The 20553-nt window shown below is 49.7% G+C and overlaps 1 protein-coding gene across 1 annotated transcript in view; it reads right to left on the bottom strand.

Moving 5' to 3' along the window:
* The window catches only part of CFAP61 (cilia and flagella associated protein 61), a 254395-nt gene that overhangs the window by 40249 nt on the left and 193593 nt on the right, over positions 1–20553 (bottom strand). Inside the window, exons 23-25 of the mRNA XM_062203798.1 lie at positions 18909–19236; positions 16541–16632; positions 5995–6200 (exon numbers count right to left, since the gene is read on the bottom strand). Of these exons, the coding sequence (XP_062059782.1) occupies positions 5995–6200; positions 16541–16632; positions 18909–19236 (626 nt within the window). The remainder of the gene's footprint in view (positions 1–5994; positions 6201–16540; positions 16633–18908; positions 19237–20553) is intronic.

Below are 20553 nucleotides of genomic sequence, written 5' to 3' on the forward strand. Positions count from 1 at the left end.
CATGGCAGCACTTAATCTCTAACAGGCCCCTGGCGCGCCGGGGAGGGCGTGCGGGAGGAGAGAGCCTTCGAGGGCTGAGCACGCTCAGATGTGAGAAGAGGTGATTGAATCAAGGCGTGCCCGTCTCTGATGGCCTTGCAGGAAGACCTATTCACACCACAAGGATAAAGGATGCTGTGGACTGGTAATTAAGGCTAAGGAGGGCACGGTAGGCAAGACCTGATTATTATTGTTATTATGTTTTGGAGGGTCATCGATAAGTGGAGGAGAGAGAAGATGAGGTGGAGTGGAGAAAGGAGAGGAGGCACGGGTGGGTCTTGTTTAAGGCACACTGCCTGGGGCCTCGCCACCCATGGCTCTCATTAAGCCAACTCCTCAGCACCTCGCCCTGGTTCCTTCTGCCCATGGCGTCCTGAAGCCAGGAGCCGAGTGAGCAGGACTGAAGGTGCTGATGGTTCCCCACAGCATCCAAGGACTCCACGGGCGGGGCCTGGGAGAGGTGGGCGCACATGCACGTGTGTGTGCGAATGAGTGTGCACGTTATCCCAAGGGGAAGACTGGGAAAAGGAAGATCTTAGTAACACATTTATTACGTGACTCGAAATGCTGGTTGCCTCAGAAGGGAATAAATGATAAAAAAATAAAATGGCTCCATTCTTTTTCCAAAGTGGTAAATCAATCGGTCAATCAATTCCTCCCTCTCCCTGTCTCTCCCTCCTCTTCCCTCCCCCTCCCTCTCCTCCTTCTTCTCTCTCTCTCTCTCTCTCTCTCACACACACACACACACACACAGAGCCACCAGTGATTTTAGTCCTCTCCGTCTTTGCTGCCAATGGCTTGCACTGGCACTCTGAGCTGAAAATGAGAATGAAACAGAGGCGGAACCCGAGCCAGCCTGGGCCGCAGACCCTGAGCCGAGTTGTGGTCCTGCGACAACCATGGGCTGCCTGTGCATGGCGGTGGCTGATTGCTCGCCCGCCTCCCTGCGTCCCCATATGGCTCCAAAGTGAGCCGCTGCTCAGGAGGTCTCAACTGTTCTCAGCAACATGTGACCCGCGGGGCTGCCAGGGTTCCCACTGGCACAGGAGGGAGCACCCATTGGGAGAAGAGGAGAGAGGATGCAGAGGGAAGCCGGCGAGCAGCCCATGGTGCAGCCAGGCCAGACTCACAGAGCAACAGCGCGGCCAGGTCACCGTGAGCACTCCCCACCCCCCACAGCACGCAGGAAGGGGCCCCAGATGCACAGCAAACGCTTCTGGATTTCAACAAGAGAGGTTGCCGGTGCTGCCAAGGTCAGGAAAACAATCGGTAGTCATCTCGCGGCCAAAATCAGCTAAACCGTGCACCCTGCTTGGAAAGGGCCTTGCCAATCTGTCTGACAACACGCAGGACGGGCACCGCCGAGTCCTGGCAGCTCCTGGTGGCGCTTGACAAGAGCGTGGCCGCAGCTGCACGGGCACTGGAACACACGTGTGGGAGGGCCTGACAAGGCGCGGCACCCACGGAACCTCAGAGCCCACCTGCTCCCCGGGGCTCTGGGCGACGCCAGTGGGCACCTCGCAGTGGCCTCTGGAGCTCTGTCGTGTCTCGCCGTCACAAGTACTCACCCTTAGCACATCAGATTAGCTTTAAAAATGATTACCAGCATCGGTCAACAGCTGCACCCTGACAAGCGGCCGCAAGCCCAACGTGCTGTTTCACAATCACCTCGTTTTCAAGGGGCTTTGAATTTGGTGAGAGGGGAAAACATCGCCCCCCACCCCAGCCCGCCACCCGCAAGGAAGATTCTTGGCATGTGATTTCCTACCAAGTAAAATTCTTTTTTTCACAAACAACTTATACATTTTGGGTAAGACTGATGGCAACAATGAAATCCTACTCACAGACTAAGGGGCAAATGAATTCCTTTTTAAAATGCTTGGTTTTTTTTTTTTTTCTTTTTTTCTTTTTTTTACTTAAGATTAATTGAGTCAAGTTGACAAAGACAAAGAAAAACCTATGCTCACATAATTTGATGTTTTATCAAAAATACGGTTTATATTTGAAAAAGTGGTGGGAAGATTCCCCGATAGACAAAAGCTTTCAGAGATTAAATGCCTTACTGTGGGAAAAAAAATTAAAAGCCAATCATCTTAAAAATGTTCAGCAGACCAAGGGTGGGCGTTTGGCCTAAGACCTGAGACCCTGCATCCCACATTAGAGAGCCTGAGTTTGAGCCCCAGCTTTGCTTCTGATCCCAGCTTCCTATTAACACACACCCTGGGAGGTGATGGTTCAAGTACCTGGATCCCTGCCACCCCTGTGGGAGATCTGGACTGAATTCCTGGCTCCTAGCTTCCACCTGGCCCAGCCCTGGGCTGCTGTGGGCATTTAGGTGGAGGATGGAGGCTCTGCCTGTCTGTCTCTGTCTCCTTGACAGCGAAATAGTTAATTTTTTTTTTAAGTTTAGGAACCCAGTAATCAAAGGGAGCTCTGTGAATCTGATAAGGAGCATTCAAGAAAACCCAAGTGGCCAATGCCACACAGCAAACAGTGAACACATCCCCTTGAAGATTAAGAAAGAGGCAACAGTGCTATTTCTACTATTCCTGTTCTACTTTTACTACCAATCATAGCCAGTGCAGTGCAAGAAGGACAAGAAGTAAAAAATCACAGAGATTGAGAAAGAAGAAAACATTTGTCACTATTTGCAGATGATATAATTTTTCTGTGGAAAATCTGAAGGATCTAATGATTTGAATGAATGAAGGAGTTTAGAAAGTTTTGCACAATACAGACCTAGACAATTAGTTCATTTCTTCATACTAGCAGCAAACAATAAGAAAATTGATATTGATAATGGCAATAAAAATTGTAAGATACTCGAACAGAAATTGTAGAAGCCATTTATGGAGAAAATTATAAATCTTTCCTGAAAGACATTTTAAAAGACTTGAAATTACTTGATATTTATACTAGATTTTCATATTGGAACCAATATCAAAATTGTCACCTTACCTGATTGATCTCAGATTTAATGCATTTCCTATCACATCCAATGGGGCTTTTCAAGGAGCTTGGGAAGCTTATCATAAAAGAGCAAAGGGACAAAACTGTCCAAGCCGCCCTCGAGGAAAACAGAGAGACTACACTGGGTTAAACTATCTGTTAACTGACAGGAAAGAAAGTGCGAAACCAAGTCTGAAAGTAGGAGGAGATACATTAACTTAACACAAGTCCAGCATGGGGCTGGCACTGTGGCATAGTGGGTAAAGCTGCCACCAGCAGTGCCAGCATCCCACATGGACACCAGTTCAAGTCCTGGCTGCTCCACTTCCAATCTAGTTCTCTGCTATGACCTGGGAAATCAGCAGAAGATGGTCCAAGTGCTTGGGCCCCCTGCACCTGCGTGGGAGACCCAGAAGAAGCTCCTGGCTCCTGGCTTCAGATTGGCGCAGCTCTAGCCATTGCGGCCAATCATGGAGTGAACCAGCGGATGGAAGACCTCTCTCTGTCTCTCTCTCTGTGCCTCTCCTTCTCTCTCTGTGTAATAAATCTTAATAAACCTTAACACAAGTCCATATCCAGCGTGTAAATCACTAAGAAGCAGCCAACCCAGAGGAAAAAAATGGAGAAATGACAGAAATGGGCCTTGAAAAGGACCTTTCACAAATAGCCCAGGCTCAAACGAAGACGCACTAACTGTGCTCCCAGTTACGGAAGCGCAAATGAAAGCCACAGAAGATCCTGCGGCATACCACCAGTCAGGCTGACTTCTGAGGTCCGACAGTACCAGAGTCCGCCAGGGCTCCGGAGCCACAGGGAGCCCCCAGCATGGCGGGCTGGGGGTGGTTTACACAGCTAACAATCACTTTGGAGACACGTGGGCATCCCCTGGTGAGGGTGAGGATGGGCAGTCCTATCGCTCAGCAGCCATAGGACTGAGATCTGCTGGGGAAGCTGTGCAATGAGGCACCATACAAGGCCCCCAGAAATGTTTGGAAACAACTTAAGCACCAACTCAGGCTAGCGTTGTGGCATAGCAGGTAAGGTCGCCTCCTGCAACACCTGGTTTATGTCCCGGCTGCTCCACTTCTGATCCAGCTCCCTGCTCATGGCCTGGGAAAAGCAGCAGAAGATGGCCCAAGTGTTTGGGCTCCTGCCATCCATGTGAGAGACCCTGATGGAGCTCCTGGCTCCTGGCTTCTTTGTCCTGGCCCAGCTCTGGCCATTGTGGTCATCCGGGGAGTGAACCAGAGGATAAAAGATCTCTCTCTCTCTCTCTCTGTAACTCGACTTCACATAAATAAACTTTTTTTAAAAAGCTAAAATAAACATCAACCAATAGGAAAATCCAGGAAGGGACTGTGACAGTTACATAACACAAATCTACAGGGCAGGGAGAATAAATGAACTGTATCTGCACAGACCAGCGAGGATGGTGCTTACAAACACAGTGCTAGACACAATGTGGACTATTTGATTTGACTCAAAAGCAGTCAAAACAAATTAATATATTTAGGAAATCATATATAGGTGCACATCTTCTATTTTTTGAAAAGATTTATTTTATATATTTGCAGAGCTACAGAGAGGGAGCGACACACACACACACACAGATGGATCTTCCATTTGCTGATTCACTCCCCAGATGGCCACAATGGCTGGTGCTGGTCAGGCCAAAGCCAGAAACTTGAAGCTTCATGCTCCCACGTGGGTGCACAGGCCAAGCACTTGGGCCGTCTTCCACTGCTCTTCTAGACGCATCAGCAAGGAGCTGGACTGGAAGCGGAGCAGCCAGGACTTGAACCCACACCCACATGTGATGCTGGCATTGCAGGCAGTGGTTTAACCTGCTGCACCACAGTGCCGACCCCTTTGTGCACATCTTTAAAACAAGGGTTGGCACACTGCCACCCTCGGCCCAAGCCTAGCCAGCACCTGTGCTGGTGAATGAGGCTCCATAGGGATGCAGCCGCTTCTTTATGTACCATCTATGGCTGTTCTCTCACTGCAAGGGCAGAGCTGAGCACCTGTGACAGCGGCTGCTTCTGCTCCTGGATACAAAAAGTTTGCTGATTCTGTCTTCACAGGACACTGAATGATAAACTCGGATCTCAGGACAGCAGATACCTCCGAGGAGACAAGAGGCGGTGTGGCCGGAGGGGGGCTTCCAAAGTCGGAGGTAAGGAATTCCTTCTTTAACCTGGGCAGCAGGCATACAGATCTCCAGTGTAGCTTCCCCTTAAAGGGTATGCGTGTTTTATATCTTTGTTTATATGATGGATTTAATTTAAAATTTTCCTTAGGAGTGGGGAAAGCTAGATTCTGAGTTCTGTCTCCATCCGTATCTAGTGCTGGCTCCGCCATCATCTTGTTTTGCTGACAGAGAAAGTCTGCTACCTTGCTAAGCAGCAGCCTGCATGCAGGCTTGGCTTTCCATTTTAAAACGCTACACCTTCCTAAGGATAAAATGCATTGGCTTTTGAGAAGACAGAGGTTCAGAGCCCCCAGTCTAACTCTCCCATACATGTAGAAATTCCCTTCCCAGTGAGCTTGGACAAATGGTCACTTGCCTTTTGCTTGACCACATGCCGGGAGGAAGGCGGCTGGGGTCACAGCCAGAGTGGCCGTGGAGTTCCTACGAGAGTTAATGCTTCTACCTTCTGCTCCTGAAGCTACTTCCTCGGTTCCTGACCGGTGCTCTTATCATCACACGTGAGCCCCTCTGTGGACGAGAGGACGTGGAGCCCAGGCATGGCTACGTGTGGGGTCCAGGGACCACGTGTGGACGCATCCAAGGCCATGCACTTCCTCAAGTGGCCGTTTCCTCTCCAGTCGACCACAGAGGTCAGATACTCGGTGTCCTCTCAGAACCAAACCTTGGCTCCCCTGCTTTCTCCCAGGGACTCCCATTTTGCTCTCTGGTGCATCCAATGCCCATCCCTCACCAGTGTGACACAGCCTATGTTTATTTTTAGGTTTCCCAAGCGTCCAATGCAAGGTCCAACTTACCTGTAGAGATCTGTGATCTTTTCATTCTCGTAGCGAACACACAGGTTGTTGAGGACTTGCTCGTGCTGGCCAAACAGGCGGATGTAGTTGGAGGCGGGGAAAGGCTCCTTCGAAAGGCACGTGATGCTCTCCACCATTCTGTACTTGTTAATATGAATCCGGAAGTATGTTCCGTTTTCCACCATACCGGTGACTATTTCCAAACCCTGGGAGAGGGAGGCAGGCAGATCAGAAAGCAGCACTGGGAACATGTCTGGACTTCGGGGACTTTACTGTAGCAGCCGATTTCCCAAATATAACGGGTTGTCCCATGGCTTGTTGAGAAGAGCCACTGCTGTGGACTAAACTCCACAGAAGACAAGCGTTGTCAGAGACGGCACACTCGGACCAAACGACTAACCGCTCCTCGCGGTATTTTCAACTGTGATCGCATTGTTGTATGTTTCTGAATTAGTTGCTAGGTTACAACCAACTCTCTGGTACTCAACACCTCACAGAGCTAATACGTGGAGACGGGTGTCTTTTCTGGGGTGTTTCTAAGAGTATTGAATTTCTTGTGTATATTTTTTTTCCCTAGCACTATTTTGAAAAAAACCTCTTGGTCAAAAATGATCAGAAAGGACTTGAGTTGTTTCACAGAGCCCTTCAGCAAAAGGTATAAGCGAGGGGTGGATCCTTGACTGTTCCGTGTGGGGAGGGTCAGTTGGTTGAGGGGGTCTGTCCCCAGGTAGAAGGCTCAAGGCTGTGGAACACACGCACGTGGGCACACACACATGCACACACACACTCTCTGCAGGTGACTGTTTTGGTTCATAGACTGGTAAAGGTGTGGGTTGGTGGCTCCACGCCCAATGGAAACCAGGTGGAAGTGCCCCATGAACCCAGATGACCAGGGAAGATGCTGCCCTCATTCCAGGTCACAGCTGCTCTCCTGAGCTCAGCTCCTGCACACACGCCCCTCAGGCTCAGGGAGCAGGAAACAAACGTGGACAAATGTGGGTTTTCTTGGCGGTGGCTAAACTTTGCCCCTAGACTCTGAACTTGGTACGCAGTCACTCCCAAGAAACCTTTTCTGAGTGCATATAGATTTAAGCTTTCACTCTGAACTTGAAGGTGGCATTTAGAAATCCAAGACATGTTGGGACTGCACAGATCCCAAACATTTACCTAGCCCTGGACAGCAGCTGGGGACTCTGCCTAAACAAAGTTTAACTTTTAAATAGACTGAGGCAACTGGGAGTTATCACATGACAAGGCCCTGACCAACTCAGCCAGCTTTAAAGGGACGAGGTGTGAGATACAAGGAGGCCTGAAGGGTCTATTCTGGGCCAACCCCAAGTATGTATGAGAAGCTGGGTGTTCGGGGTAGGAAGGAAGAGGCTGGGGGATGAGACCCTGAGGGATCCCAGTGACCCGTCACTCACAGGGACGCCTGGGTCCTGATGGAAACCTGCCTGCATAGCCAAAGACTTGGGAACAGAGCACAGACATTATCTACCCATGCAGTGGGCTACAAGGCATCAGTACAAATGACTCCTCAAATACATCGCGTGATGGGGACATGAGCCCCGAGTCTGTTCTCTATCATAGAGAGAGTTCACAAAAACTGCATGTACAGGGTCACTGCCCTGCTTTGGTACTGACATTTTAACAAAATGTTATTGATCATTTTCTGTGCAATGGAGACTGGGTCATTTCTGTTGCTTCTCATTTGACTATCTCTAGTTTGCAATTTATAAGTGATGACTACCACTTTTTTTTTTTTTGATAGGCAGAGTGGACAGTGAGAGAGAGAGACAGAGTGAAAGGACTTCCTTTCCGTTGGTTCACCCCTAAAATGGCCGCCACAGCCGGCATGCTGCACAGATCCGAAGCCAGGAGCCAGGTGCTTCCTCCTGGTCTCCCATGCAGGTGCAGGGCCCAAGGACCTGGGCCATTCTCCACTGCCTTCCTGGGCCACAGCAGAGAGCTGGACAGGAAGATGGGCAACAAGGACAGAATCCGGCGCCCCAGCTGGGACTAGAACCTGGGGTGCCGGCACCGCAGGCAGAGGATTAGCTTAAAGAGCCACAGCGCTGGCCGATGACTACCACTTCTAAAATGATTTTTTTTTTTCAAAAATTACTTTTGCAATATTCTGCCTGTGCTGTGTCAAGGAACCAGACTTCTGATGGACAAATTGTAAGAAAGAAATGAAACAGGAAGCAGTGGGAGCAAGAGGAAAGTAAGAAGGAAGGGAGGGAGGGAGGGAGGGAGGAATGGATGCATAAAGATGGAGGGGGGTGGGGAGGAGGGGAGAGGAAGGGAGGGAGCCGGTTCCAGGCAGCAGTTAGTCTGGCAGGGTGGGGTCTGTCCAGAGAGGAATTTGGAAACACCCAGACCTGAGCAACGAATCAATCCCACCCCTAGATTGGGGCACCGTGATGTCACAGAATAATCCCCGGTTTCAGCTGTACTTGATGGCTCAGAATATTAAACATCATTTCAGAATTCAAATACACACAGATATATGGCCATGAAGCACATGACCCTCATGTGCATTCAAAGATTAAATACAAGATGTATAGCTGGTGTCTGGCACAAGGTAAAGACATCACTTGGGACTCCCACATTCCCTACTGGGGTGTAGGGTTTAAGTCCTGGCTCTGGAAGGCAATAGGTGATGACTCAAGCTGCCATTCATGTGGGAGATCCAGTGTAGTTCCTGGCTCTTATCTTCACCTGGACCCAGCTTCAGCTGTTGTGGGCACCTGGGGAGTGAACCAGCAACTGCAAGACCTCTAACTATCTCTGTCTCTGTTTCTCCACCTTCCACAAAAAGATAAGCTAATTAAAAATTTAAATGGGGTCGACATTGTGGAGCAGTGGGTTAAGTCACTGCCTGCAGTGCCAGCATCCTATATGGGTGCCAGTTTGAGTCTCAGCTGCTCCTCTTCCAATCCAGCTCCCTGCTAATGCACCTGAGAAAGCGACAGAAGATGGCTCGAGTACCCGGGATCCTGTCACCCGCACGGGAGACCTGTGTGGGTGTTCCCAGGGCCCCTGGCTTTGGGCTGGCCCAGCCCCAGCCATTGTGGCCATTTGGGAATGAACCAGTGGATGGAAGATTTCTCTCTCTCTATCTCTCCCTCTTTCTGTAACACTGCCTTTCAAATAAAAATAAAGAAATAGATCTTTAGAACAAGTTGTAAAAATACAAGACATTACAGACCGCCTGAATTTGGCTCCGGGAGCTTTACTTTTCACACTGCTGGGAATTTGGGAGGGGGCACTGGCAACACCCCCGGCACAGCTGTAGCTGCCAGGTTTTCTCAGAGCTCACTGCCAGTGGAGAAAGCAGCCCCGAAAGGTCTTGCCCCACTTCCTTTGTAAAACTTACTTTATGCTGAGTGATTAAGGGAATCTAGGCATCAAGGGGGCAAGCCTTGACACCCACCCACCTCGGTGACCAAAAACGTGTCTCTGCAGAATTTCACTAAAGACTCCCCCTTCAGCTTTCAGGGTCTCTGTATCCAGGAGGGTGGATCAGGGTTTCAGGTCCTTGGCCAAGGGGGAGTGTCACCTGGTGGTGCCCAGGGCCAGGGTGACTTAGCGATGGCCATATGACGGCTGCTGGCGGAGCTCCGTGGGAGTCTGAAGTCCAGGACCCTCCCACCTGTTCCCGGGCAGGAAGCTACCTGCACCGTTAGCAGTGATTTGTTGTTATGGATTTGCTAATTTGGAGGAGGTCCTAGTTTTTAATTTAAAGACTGAATCTCAATCTTTGGGTCTCCTCTGTATGTTTTGATGGAAAAATCTTAAGTTCTACTTTGCTTTTTCGCTCTGAGGGCTAAAAGAGTTCATCCAGGAAGCAGCCACACAAGTCAGAAAGTGACGAGAGGCTGTGCTGATTGCTGTTAACTGTGGAAGGAATCGCCGTCATCTTAAGGAGATTTGGCACCAAATTAGTCTAACAGGGGAGGTGCATTCTGGGAACTTGGAATGTATCAAGTATTTTGCACTGGGGCCAGTGTTGTGGCATAGCAGGTTAAACCACTGCCTGCAATACCAGCATCCCATATGGATGCCAGTTCGAGTCCCAGCTGCCCAACTTTCAATCCAGCTCCCTGCTAATGCACCTGGGAAAGCAGCAGGTGGCCCAAGCCCTTTCGATGGTCCAAGCACCCATGTGAGAGAACTAGAAGAAGCTCCTGGTTTTGGCCTGGCCAGTCCTTGGCTGTTATGGCCATCTGGGGAGTGAACCAGTGGATGGAAGCTCACTCTCTCTCTCTCTCTTTCTTTCTCTCTCTCCCTCTCTCACCTTCAAATAAATAAAATAAACCTTTTAAAAAATATTTTGCACTGATGTTAAAGACAATTCACCCATAGAGGGAGTCCTCAAACACCAATTCCCCGTGTAGTGTGGGTCACTCCTATGCACAGGTGCTGACAGTGAATGCCAGAACTTCCGGCCCTCCTCTCAGAAAACCGCTCCGCTCAGCGATGGCTTAGGGAGCCTCCCAGCCCTGCCCCAGCCCTGCCCCAGCCCTGCCCCAGCCCTGCCACTCTGTGAGGGACGCTGCAGTGACGATGGTCACTTCACACGTTTTTCAATTCGGTGGGTTCTGTCTAGTGTCTTCCTTTGTTTTAAGGAAGCAGGGGTCTTCCACAAGTTCATGGCAAAAGCGTGTTGCGGAAAAGAAAATATGTGGATTTCAAAATTTTTTTTTGCATCTCGAGAAATTTAGTTTTCAATTCTTTTTTTCTGTGAATCTTTTGAAGTCCCTTCGTATAAAGAAATTGTTAGGAAATTTGGGTCTTGGATTTAAGATTTGGATGGAGTAATGGGTTCTGGCGTGGTTTTTCCTCTCTCCCTCTCTCTCTCTCTCTCCCTCCCTCCCTCTCTCTCTCCCTCTCTCTCTCCCTCTCTCTCCTCTCTCTTTTTCCCTGAATACAATTTTGCTTCTTGAGTTCCTTTATGATTCTGACAAAGGCTGGAAGAGGGCTCTGGAATTCATGCCACATGGACGACACGGAATTAATCAGACTTGGTATTCAAGAAATCAACTTCCCAGCTCTCCCGGAGAACACAGAATTTTAACTTTAATGGCATCCAAGGCAGAATTTGTTGTGACAAATTGCTTTATTCTGCGTTGTAGAAGCCAACAAAGCATGTGGACTGGAATCTGTAAGTTGGTTTATTATGTAGACAACTTGGGGTCCCCTTTCTTCCTCTTGTCGGGTTACCTCTCCAATGACTCGTGAGCCCCAGAAGCACCTTCCTACTTGAACGCTCCCGCCAGTGAGTTCCACCAGGGTCTGGTAAGCTTCATCGTCGCTACGTTTCTTGTAAGGACTGAATTCAGCTGCTCTAGTGAAATACGGCTCCGCGGGCCCCAGTCTTAATCAGTTGGCTATGTTTAGGTGATGCCTGACCATGTTGGCAACAGTTTTACTTAATCAAATCAATTCCATTCCTAAAATATTGCCATGCTTCCCCCCCCCTTGAATAATAAAATGGGAGGGAAAAATCTGTTTAGATCTTCTGTACTAATTAAAAAGGAGGCCCACCTGGCAGAATGGTTCATTAAAGTCAGGGGTCCTGTTCAAACCCTGTCGTAGCTCCAGCCAAAGAATCTATTGAAGTTGCACTCGTATTAAAACTCTCATTATCCAAAAGCCCCCTCTGGCTCCTCCTCTGACTTTATTCAGCGGGGCTGGTGCTGCGGCACAGCGGGTAAAACTGCCGCCTGCAGTGCCGGCATCCTACATGGCACCGTTTTGAGCCCCGGCTGTTCCACTTCTGGTCCAGCTCTCCGCTATGGCCTGGGAAAGCAGTAGAAGATGGCCCAAGTGCTTGGGCCCTGCACCCACATGGGAGACCTGGAGGAAGCTCCTGGCTCCTGGCTTCGGACTGGTGCAGCTCCAGCCATTGCCAGTGAACCAGTGGATGGAAGACCTCTCTCTCTCTCTCTCTCTCTCTCTCTCTCTCTGCCACTGTCTCTCTGTAACTCTGCCTTGCAAATAAATAAATAAATCTTTAAAAAAAAAAAAGAAAAAGCAAACCACACAATGCCACTGAGGCATCCGGTTCTGTTGCGTATTTTCCGCCTCTCTTGTATTTACGGCTCAAGTTATTTATCTGCAATGACCAAAGTGCTCAGCCTTGGAAGACCTGGGCCTTATCCTTTTGCTTTAACGCCGGCCTCGTTGGCAGTAGACCGCACTTTCCACAGGTGGCCTCAACAGTATCTCCCATCCCCTACGGCCTTCTGCACTGCGACCCTGCCACCCTTTCCATGAGAGGTGGATGTCCCTGTCCCCCTTCCCGTGGGCGTCCGCGGGCTGTGACTGCTCCGGCAGAGAATGAGGGCAGTGATGCTGTGTGACGTGGAGGCTGGCTTAGAGGGTAAGACGGCGTCCAGCTCGTGAGAACAACTTCCCCTGGGCCCTCAGTCGTCACGTCTCATTGCGGAGGCCACCGAAATGGGACGAACCCCAGCCGTCAGCCCGGGTCAGGGTGGGACGATGGGGTCAACGCAGCCCTGGTCGTAATGAGCCTTCAGCTGTGAGTGAGCTAGCCCTCATGACCTACACCATGAATCTAGGCTTCTAGGCTCCTCACCAGAGGCTCTGGGCCTCGTGGAATGGAGACAAAGGACTCCCGCTGCTCCCTGTCCAAATTCCCAGCCCACAGAACCTGTGAGAAGAATCCAAGTGCTGCTGTGTGCCCCTAAGCGCCGTAAGCAGCCACAGAAACTGGAACAGCGTTTGTTCTGCTCCTCTGGTTTTCTTTAATGTAGGACAACTTTGCATCAGACCAAAATTAAAGGAATTTTGCAAAGGCCTAAGGGAAATAAGTTTTTATAGATTAAAATTTTGTTAAAATTTATTTTCATTTTATTTTAAAGGTAGAGAGACACAGAGCAATGACAATAGTGATAGACAGAAATAAAGCCAGATCTTCCATCCACTGGTTCAGGCTCCAAATGTCCAACACAGTCAGAACTGCACCAGGCTCAAGCAAGAAGCCTGGAACTCAATCCCGGTCTCCCAGATGGGTGACAGGGACCTGCCGCCTCCGACGGTATGCATCAATGGGAAACTGGAGTCAGGGGAGGAGCCAGGACTCAAGCCCAGGTGCCCCAACATGGGATGTGGGTGTCCCGAGGTGCATCTTAATTGCTGTACCAAATGCCTGCCATGGAGTAAGTTTCAAACACACAGCATCTGTCTTTTCCCTGGAAGAAGCAGGTTTCATTAGTTACCTGGACGGGTGAATAGCAATGCCCACTGTGACTGGCCACCTCTTTGCTCCCTGTTAACTCTATAGATGACCCCTAACAATCCCAGAGATACTGAGGAGTTCAGTAACTTGTTCAATGCCCATGGGAAATAAACAGGAGAGCTGGAATTCAAATTTCCTGAAGGGGGTTGAGGGAAGGGTTAATGATCTGTGCCATTTGGAGTCTTCCTTGCCTCCAGGAATCTTCCAGTAGCTTCTACTTACGTCTCATGGGCCAGATCCTGCCCCATGGCTGACTTTATCATTAAGGAAATCTGGGGAATATGTCCATTTTAAATTAGTTGTATCTTTAACCCTCAAAAATATTCAAGAGGAGATGAGAACGGTGCCTGCCTCACTGGCTAAAATGTCAACGTGACAGGCTGGCGCCACGGCTCAATAGGCTAATCCTCCGCCTTGCGGCGCCGGCACACCGGGTTCTAGTCCCGGTCAGGGCACCGATCCTGTCCCGGTTGCCCCTCTTCCAGTCCAGCTCTCTGCTGTGGCCAGGGAGTGCAGTGGAGGATGGCCCAAGTGCTTGGGCCCTGCACCCGCATGGGAGACCAGGAGAAGCACCTGGCTCCTGGCTTTGGATCAGTGCAGTGCGCCGGCCGCAGCGGCCATTGGAGGGTGAACCAACGGCAAAGGAAGACCTTTCTCTCTGTCTCTCTCTCACTGTCCACTCTGCCTGTCAAACAAAACAAAACAAAAACAAACAAACAAAAAAAGTCAACACATAAGAAAGACACATAAGAAGGAGGCTCCCCGGGGACACTGGGACCACCGGCAGAGATTCTGCTCTGGGGAGTCCTCCCAGCTGACCAGACATGCCTCATGCCTCCTGGCTGCCTTCATCCCAGGGGATGTCCCAGCCCACGACGTCTGCTTTTTCCCAGTGGCCCTTCTGGTGCAATTCAGGGAGAGGAAGAACCCAGAGAGCCTGGACAGCTCTTCTGTTCCAGACTCCAAGAAATTCAGCTGCCTCACTGCCACGAAGGCGAGTGTTTTGTGATGTGTTGATGCGTCACAGATCACCTCGCAAACTCGGTGCTTAATGCCCTTCAGCGGGTGAGCAGGTGAGTACGAGGTGGTACGTGCAGACGATGGGGTCTCATTCCAAGGATCTTTTCAATACAAGGAAATGAGTGAGCAAAGCCATCGAAAGACTTGGAGGAAATTTAAATGCGTATCATTAAGTGAAACAAACAAAAAAAGCTAATATGAAAAGCCCCCATACTTTCTGGAGAAGAGCAGAACTATGGAGACAGCTGAAAGATCAACGGTTGCCAGGCCTTAGGAGGGAGAGAGGGACGAGCAGGTGGAGAGCAGAGGATCTTTTACTCTGTCTGATACTAGACTGGTGGCTATGTGTTCAATTATACACCTGCACAAACCCACAGAATGTACATCACCAAGAGTGCACCCTCATGTCCACAAGGGGCTTTGGTTGATAACGAGGTGTTGGTGTGGATTCAGTTCTGACAGGCACGTCCCTCTGCTGTGGGATGCTGACAGTAGGAAACTGTGTGTGCTGTGGGAGGGAGGGTTTTGGGAAAATCTCTGCACCTTCTGTTCAAATTGTGTTATTAACCCAAAGGTGCTCTAAGAAGGTACAGTTTATTAAAAACTGGCTGGCTTAAAACAACACATTCTTATCTTTTTAAAAAATATTTTATTTATTTATTTGAGAGAGAGAGTTATAGACAGAGAGAGGAAGAGGCAGAGAGAGAGGTTTTCACTCCCCAAATGGCTGCAATGGCTAGAACTGAGCTGATCTGAAGCCAGGAGCCAGGAGCTTCTTCCAGGGCTCCTACATGGGTGCAGGGGCCCAAGGACTTGGGCCATCTTCTACTGCTTTCCCAGGCCATAGCAGTGAGCTGGATCGGAAGAGGAACAGCAGGGATTTGAACCAGCACCCATATGAGATGCCGGCACTGCAGGCGGAGGCTTAGCCCACTATGCCACAGTGCCAGCCCCAACAACGCATTTCTAATATCTCAAAGTTTCTGGGAGTCAGAAATCGGGAGTGCCTTAGCTGGGCAGGGTGTTCTACCTGAAAAGCTCCTGAGTCTTCAGTTAAGATGCTGACTTGGGCTGCAGTCATTTTAAGGCTCGAACAGGCCTGGAGGATCTGCTTTGCAGGTAGCCCACTCACATGGCTGGAACAGTGATAACGGCCAGTGGAGGGATTCTCAGTTCCTTACCCAATTCCTTCTCCAGAAGGCTGTGTGGCCTTTGGGTACCTCAGCAGTGATCCAAGAAGGCACAAGTTGGCAGCGGAAGCATCTTCCACGAGCTAGCCTTGGAAGTTGCACACTCTCTTCTTCATAATATCTTGTTGGCCACACTCAACGTGGGAGGGAGTCACATAGGACATCAAGACTGATGGGGCAGGGCTGGCACCATGGCCTAGTAGGTTAAGCTTCCGTCTACGGCGTTGGCCTCGCATATGAGCGCCAGTTCAAGTCCTGGCTGCTCCACTTCTGATCCAGGTCCCTGCTGATGGCTTGGGAAAGCAGTGGAAGATGGCCTAAGTGTTTGGGCCTCAGTACCCATGTGAGAAACCTGGAAAAAGCTCCTGGCTCCTGGATTTGGATTGGCCCAGCTCCAGCTGTTGCATTCATTTGAGGATTGAACCAGCGGATGGAAGATCTCCCTCCCTCCCTCCCTCCCTCCCTCCCTCCCTCCTTCTCTCCCTCTCACTCTTTGCTCTCTCGCTCTATCTCTCTCTCCTTCTCTCTCTAACTCTGTCTCTCAAATAAAATAAATAAATCTTAAAAAAAAAAGACTAAGCGGGCGGGGCCAGAATTGTACCATGAGCAGTAAAGCATCACTCGTAACACAGGCATTCCATAGCAGAGCGCTGGTTTGAGTCCTGGCTGCTCTGCTTCCAATCCAGCCTCCTGCTAATGAGCCTGGAAGGGCAGTAGAAGATGGCCCATGTGTTTGGGCCCCTACTACCCACGTGGGAGACTGGCTCCTGGTTTCTGTCTGGCTCAGACCTGGCAGTTGCAAGGCATTTGATGACTGAACTAGCAGATAGAAGATCTCTCTCTCTCTCTGTCACTCTGCCATTCAAATGAATGAATTAATTGATTAATTAATAAGACAAGACGAAGGGGGCACCAGTCATTGTGGGCTTCCTTGGAGGCTGACCACCACAGTGGGTTTCTGATGTGTGAACCAACTGATTATAGTAAAGGTTTCAAGCCAAGAATTTCACCCTCCTATAAACAAAGAGTAAGATTTGAACATAAAGTGAAGTTCAGGGCTAATACTTACGAAATCAGACTTTGCCATATGGACCTCCAGGGGAGTTGGGATGCCAGGCTTGGCAACGTGCAGGTAGTGGTAAGAGCCAGGAAGAATGCCTCCTAGAATAGAGGGCAAGTTTCCACGTTTGAAGTTACTAAGGTGGGTGACAGAACCTTACTGTCACCACAGAACACACAGACATGCCTACAGGGCTCCTCAGACACGCCTACAGACACGCCTTCAGGGCTCCTCAGACACGCCTACAGACACACCTACAGACACGCCTACAGGGCTCTTCAGACACACCTACAGACACGCCTACAGGGCTCCTCAGACACGCCTACAGACACGCCTACAGGGCTCCTCAGACACGCCTACAGACACGCCTACAGGGCTCTTCAGACACACCTACAGACATGCCTACAGGGCTCCTCAGACACACCTACAGACACACCTACAGGGCTCCTCAGACACGCCTACAGACACACCTACAGACACGCCTACAGGGCTCCTCAGACACGCCTACAGACACGCCTTCAGGGCTCCTCAGACACGCCTACAGACACGCCTACAGGGCTCTTCAGACACGCCTACAGACACACCTACAGACACGCCTACAGGGCTCCTCAGACACACCTACAGACACGCCTACAGACATGCCTACAGGGCTCCTCAGACACGCCTACAGACACGCCTACAGGGCTCCTCAGAATTCCCCACTAGAGCACTGCTAATAGCAAAGAGCCACCTGGGACGGTTGGGCATTACACATTAGCCATAACAATGTGCAAATGACAATATACCCCATACAACAGCCCCTGATGCTCCGACAAGCACCACGCTGATCCTGTGTGTCCTGCGATTCCTCCTAGCTCCGGGCACCCTAACCAGTCACTGCTAAAATCAGATCAAGACCTTCAGAAGCCTTAAAATGCTGCAATTCTGTTCCCATCCAATGTTGATAGGGGATAGCTAGAGTAAGGCCACAGGCTGGAAACCACAAGCCCCCTGCCCTAGGTAATCCTATACGCCTACCTGTCAAATGCCCTCGTTCCCAGATGGACCTCCCTTCAGTTGGGACCTGGGATGGGAGGTGCCATGTAGCCACTCCCCTTCCGACCTTATAAAAGAGGCCTGCAACTAGGGGGGTCTTCTTTTCATCAGAGACCAGGACAACAGGAGGCACTGAAGGTGCCCTCTCCCTCCCCTCCCCGCCCCTTTTCTCCCTGTGGCCCACTCCACTCCTCAACAATGCTCAGGGGTGTGTGTGTGTGTGTGTGCATTCTCACCTTTTACATAAGCTATCACCTTGTATACCATTTCTGTGCTGTACTTAGAATGCTTCTCTTAAGTAAAAAGCAAGAGCCTGGAATAAAATTAAGCCCCACCTCTCTTACTTCACCATCGTTCTCCCAACATGTAGCCAACACACTAACAAAATTAAACTTTACAAGAGAAAACGGACAACGTTCTTTGTTCAGTGCTTTGGAAAGCTATCATGATCAAATTATTAGTTTTTTTTTTGTTTTGTTTTGTTTTTTTTGCTGGAGTCGGAGTCTGATCTATCTGGTCTGGTCTCTGATATGCCATGTTCTCCTGCTGGCTCAGAGTCGGCTTCTCTCCTAAGGGTCTCATCCAGGAGAAGCACAGCAGGATCTCTCTGAGTTAGACAGAGACAAGGGCTGCAACGTGGGCTTTTGTCTCTTTGGTCTGCTATTCTGTTTGCTGGATTAGGGTCCACAGACATCCTAGGGGCCTATGTGTAGCATGGGGTGTTGGTTCATGAACACCCTGAAAATGAGCATGCAATTTTATAACTGTGTGCATTTCTCTGGTAGAAGGTCTCCAAATAATCAAAGATGCCATTTTCAAAGGTGTCACCCCCAAATATGAAGGAGCCCCGGGTTGTACTTACGAAATCCTCTCCTGAGGGGCTCACAAGGCTTAGGGCATACAAGTGGGCTGTTTTACAACTGTCAAGTGGTTGAGCTTCTCCACCAGAGAGCAGGCTGAGGCCCGGGCTGCCTGGAAGGGTCTCCTTATGTCTGAACGTTCAGTGGGAATGGAACTTTAGGGAAGGCTCAGAGCAAACTCTCAGACCTCCCGGTTGGGGGTGGGGGTCACTGGTCACTCCGTAGTCTGCTTTCCTATCCTCAGACTGGAGACCACAAATGTGGTCCATAAAAATGCTCACAATGCAAAGATCCATGATAATCACAATGCCAAGGCCAGGTTCATCACAAATGCTTTAGAAATGAGCTGGACTCTCCTCCCTCTCTGTGGCAATCCCTTGAGGGATGGGGGAACTGCCTCACCACCCCCAGGGAAACTCAGAGGCTGACCCAGACCCAGCGGTTGGCTCCATCCAGGCGGGGAAGACGGCCTGCACACACACCTTTGATCTTGGCCCCTTTGTACATGGGGATGAGTCGGTCCAGATCCGCAGGTGGTTCCGTCACGGGCTCAAGGGTTGGATCGAAGAGATTGAGCATGGCCGCTGCCAGCTGAAAGCCAATTTCTTTGGAGCTGAAGTTACTGTGAGTCCACTCGTTGGAGTAATATCTGTTGGAGAATTTGGTGAGGGAGCCAGCGGCTCTGATGGCTATGTCGTTGGTGTGGAAGTTGGTGTCAATCACCAGTCGGCCATCATAGACCAGACAGGCATCGTTGAGGGCTTTAAATGTTTCGTAATCCACGTTCTTCTCACAGAAGCTGAAGAACATCTATAACGCAAACAACCACATCATTACTTTCCAGCACTCTCCATTCTGCCTCCCCAAGAGTGCTGAAGATTCTCCAGGGAGTTTTTTTTATTTGGGGCACCAAAACATCTGTGTGTGTGTGTGTGTGTGTGTGTGTGTGTGTGTGAGAGAGAGAGAGAGAGAGAGAGAGAGAGAGAGAGAGAGAGAAAGAGAGATTGACTGAATGATTGTATTTGGCATTAAGAACAAGTTCAGATCATCCAATGGCACTTCTATAAATCACTCAATTTACACCCAGTGGAAAGACGGATGCCAACCAGACCAAATTTATTTTCCCTGTAAGAAGGGTTACATTTGTAGAGCCTCCACATCTTATCAATTTCCTACATTTCAAGTGCCCTAGCTCAGCCTTCTTCCTATGTCTGGCACTTAGTACTCTAGGGTCTTCTTGCACCCTCCCATCGCCCCACTCCCAGCTTTTCTAACACAGCAGGCTTGCCCTGCAGGACACTCCAGAAGGGACCAGAGCCTCACCCACCTCCACACCTGCCAGGGCTCCTGTCTTCCTGCTTCCTGTCCCGGCGGCTGGATAGCAGCCTACCCAGCACCCACACCGAAGCTCTACTCTGAATATTGAATCTTTCTGTCTCCCTACACCCTTTTTCCCCCTCTCCCTACTCCTGTATCATGTTTATAAAAATATCTTTGCACCCACATAAAACACAGAAAGGTATTTAATTTGAATTTAAATTATGTCAAAATAGTGCCATCAACCGCTGAGCCCTTACACTTGTTCAGAAATCCCCTTCAGAATCCCCACAAAAGTCCTTCTACCTACCAGTTTTCTTGTCCTAAGTAAGCCTATTTTTTTTGTTAAGTAGCATATTAAATATGCTATTTCTTGTTTGGGGGTTTTAAAAATTGTTAGCATCATAATATATTATAATAGAATTTATTTATACTTATTTGATGTAGGCAGACATAATTTTGGATGTACCTAGGGTACAGGAGTTTGAACAGTAAACTAAAAATTGAATAAGCAGGGGCCGGCGCTGTGGCATAGCAGGTAAAGCTGCCACCTGCAGTGGTGGCATCCCATTTGTGTGCCGGTTAGAGTCCAGGCTGCTCCACTTCTGATCCAGCTCTCTGCTATGGCCTGGGAAAGCAGTGGAAGATGGCCCAAATCTTTGGGCCCCTGCACCTGCATGGGAGACCCAGAGGAAATTCCTGGTTCCTGGCTTCAGATTGGCATAGCTCCGGCCATTGCGGATGGAAGACTTCTCTCTCTGTCTGCCTGCTTCTGCCTCTCTGTAATTCTGCCTTTCAAATAAATAAATA

This window comes from Lepus europaeus, chromosome 10, assembly GCF_033115175.1.
Source record: "Lepus europaeus isolate LE1 chromosome 10, mLepTim1.pri, whole genome shotgun sequence".
Taxonomy (NCBI): Eukaryota; Metazoa; Chordata; class Mammalia; order Lagomorpha; family Leporidae; genus Lepus; species Lepus europaeus.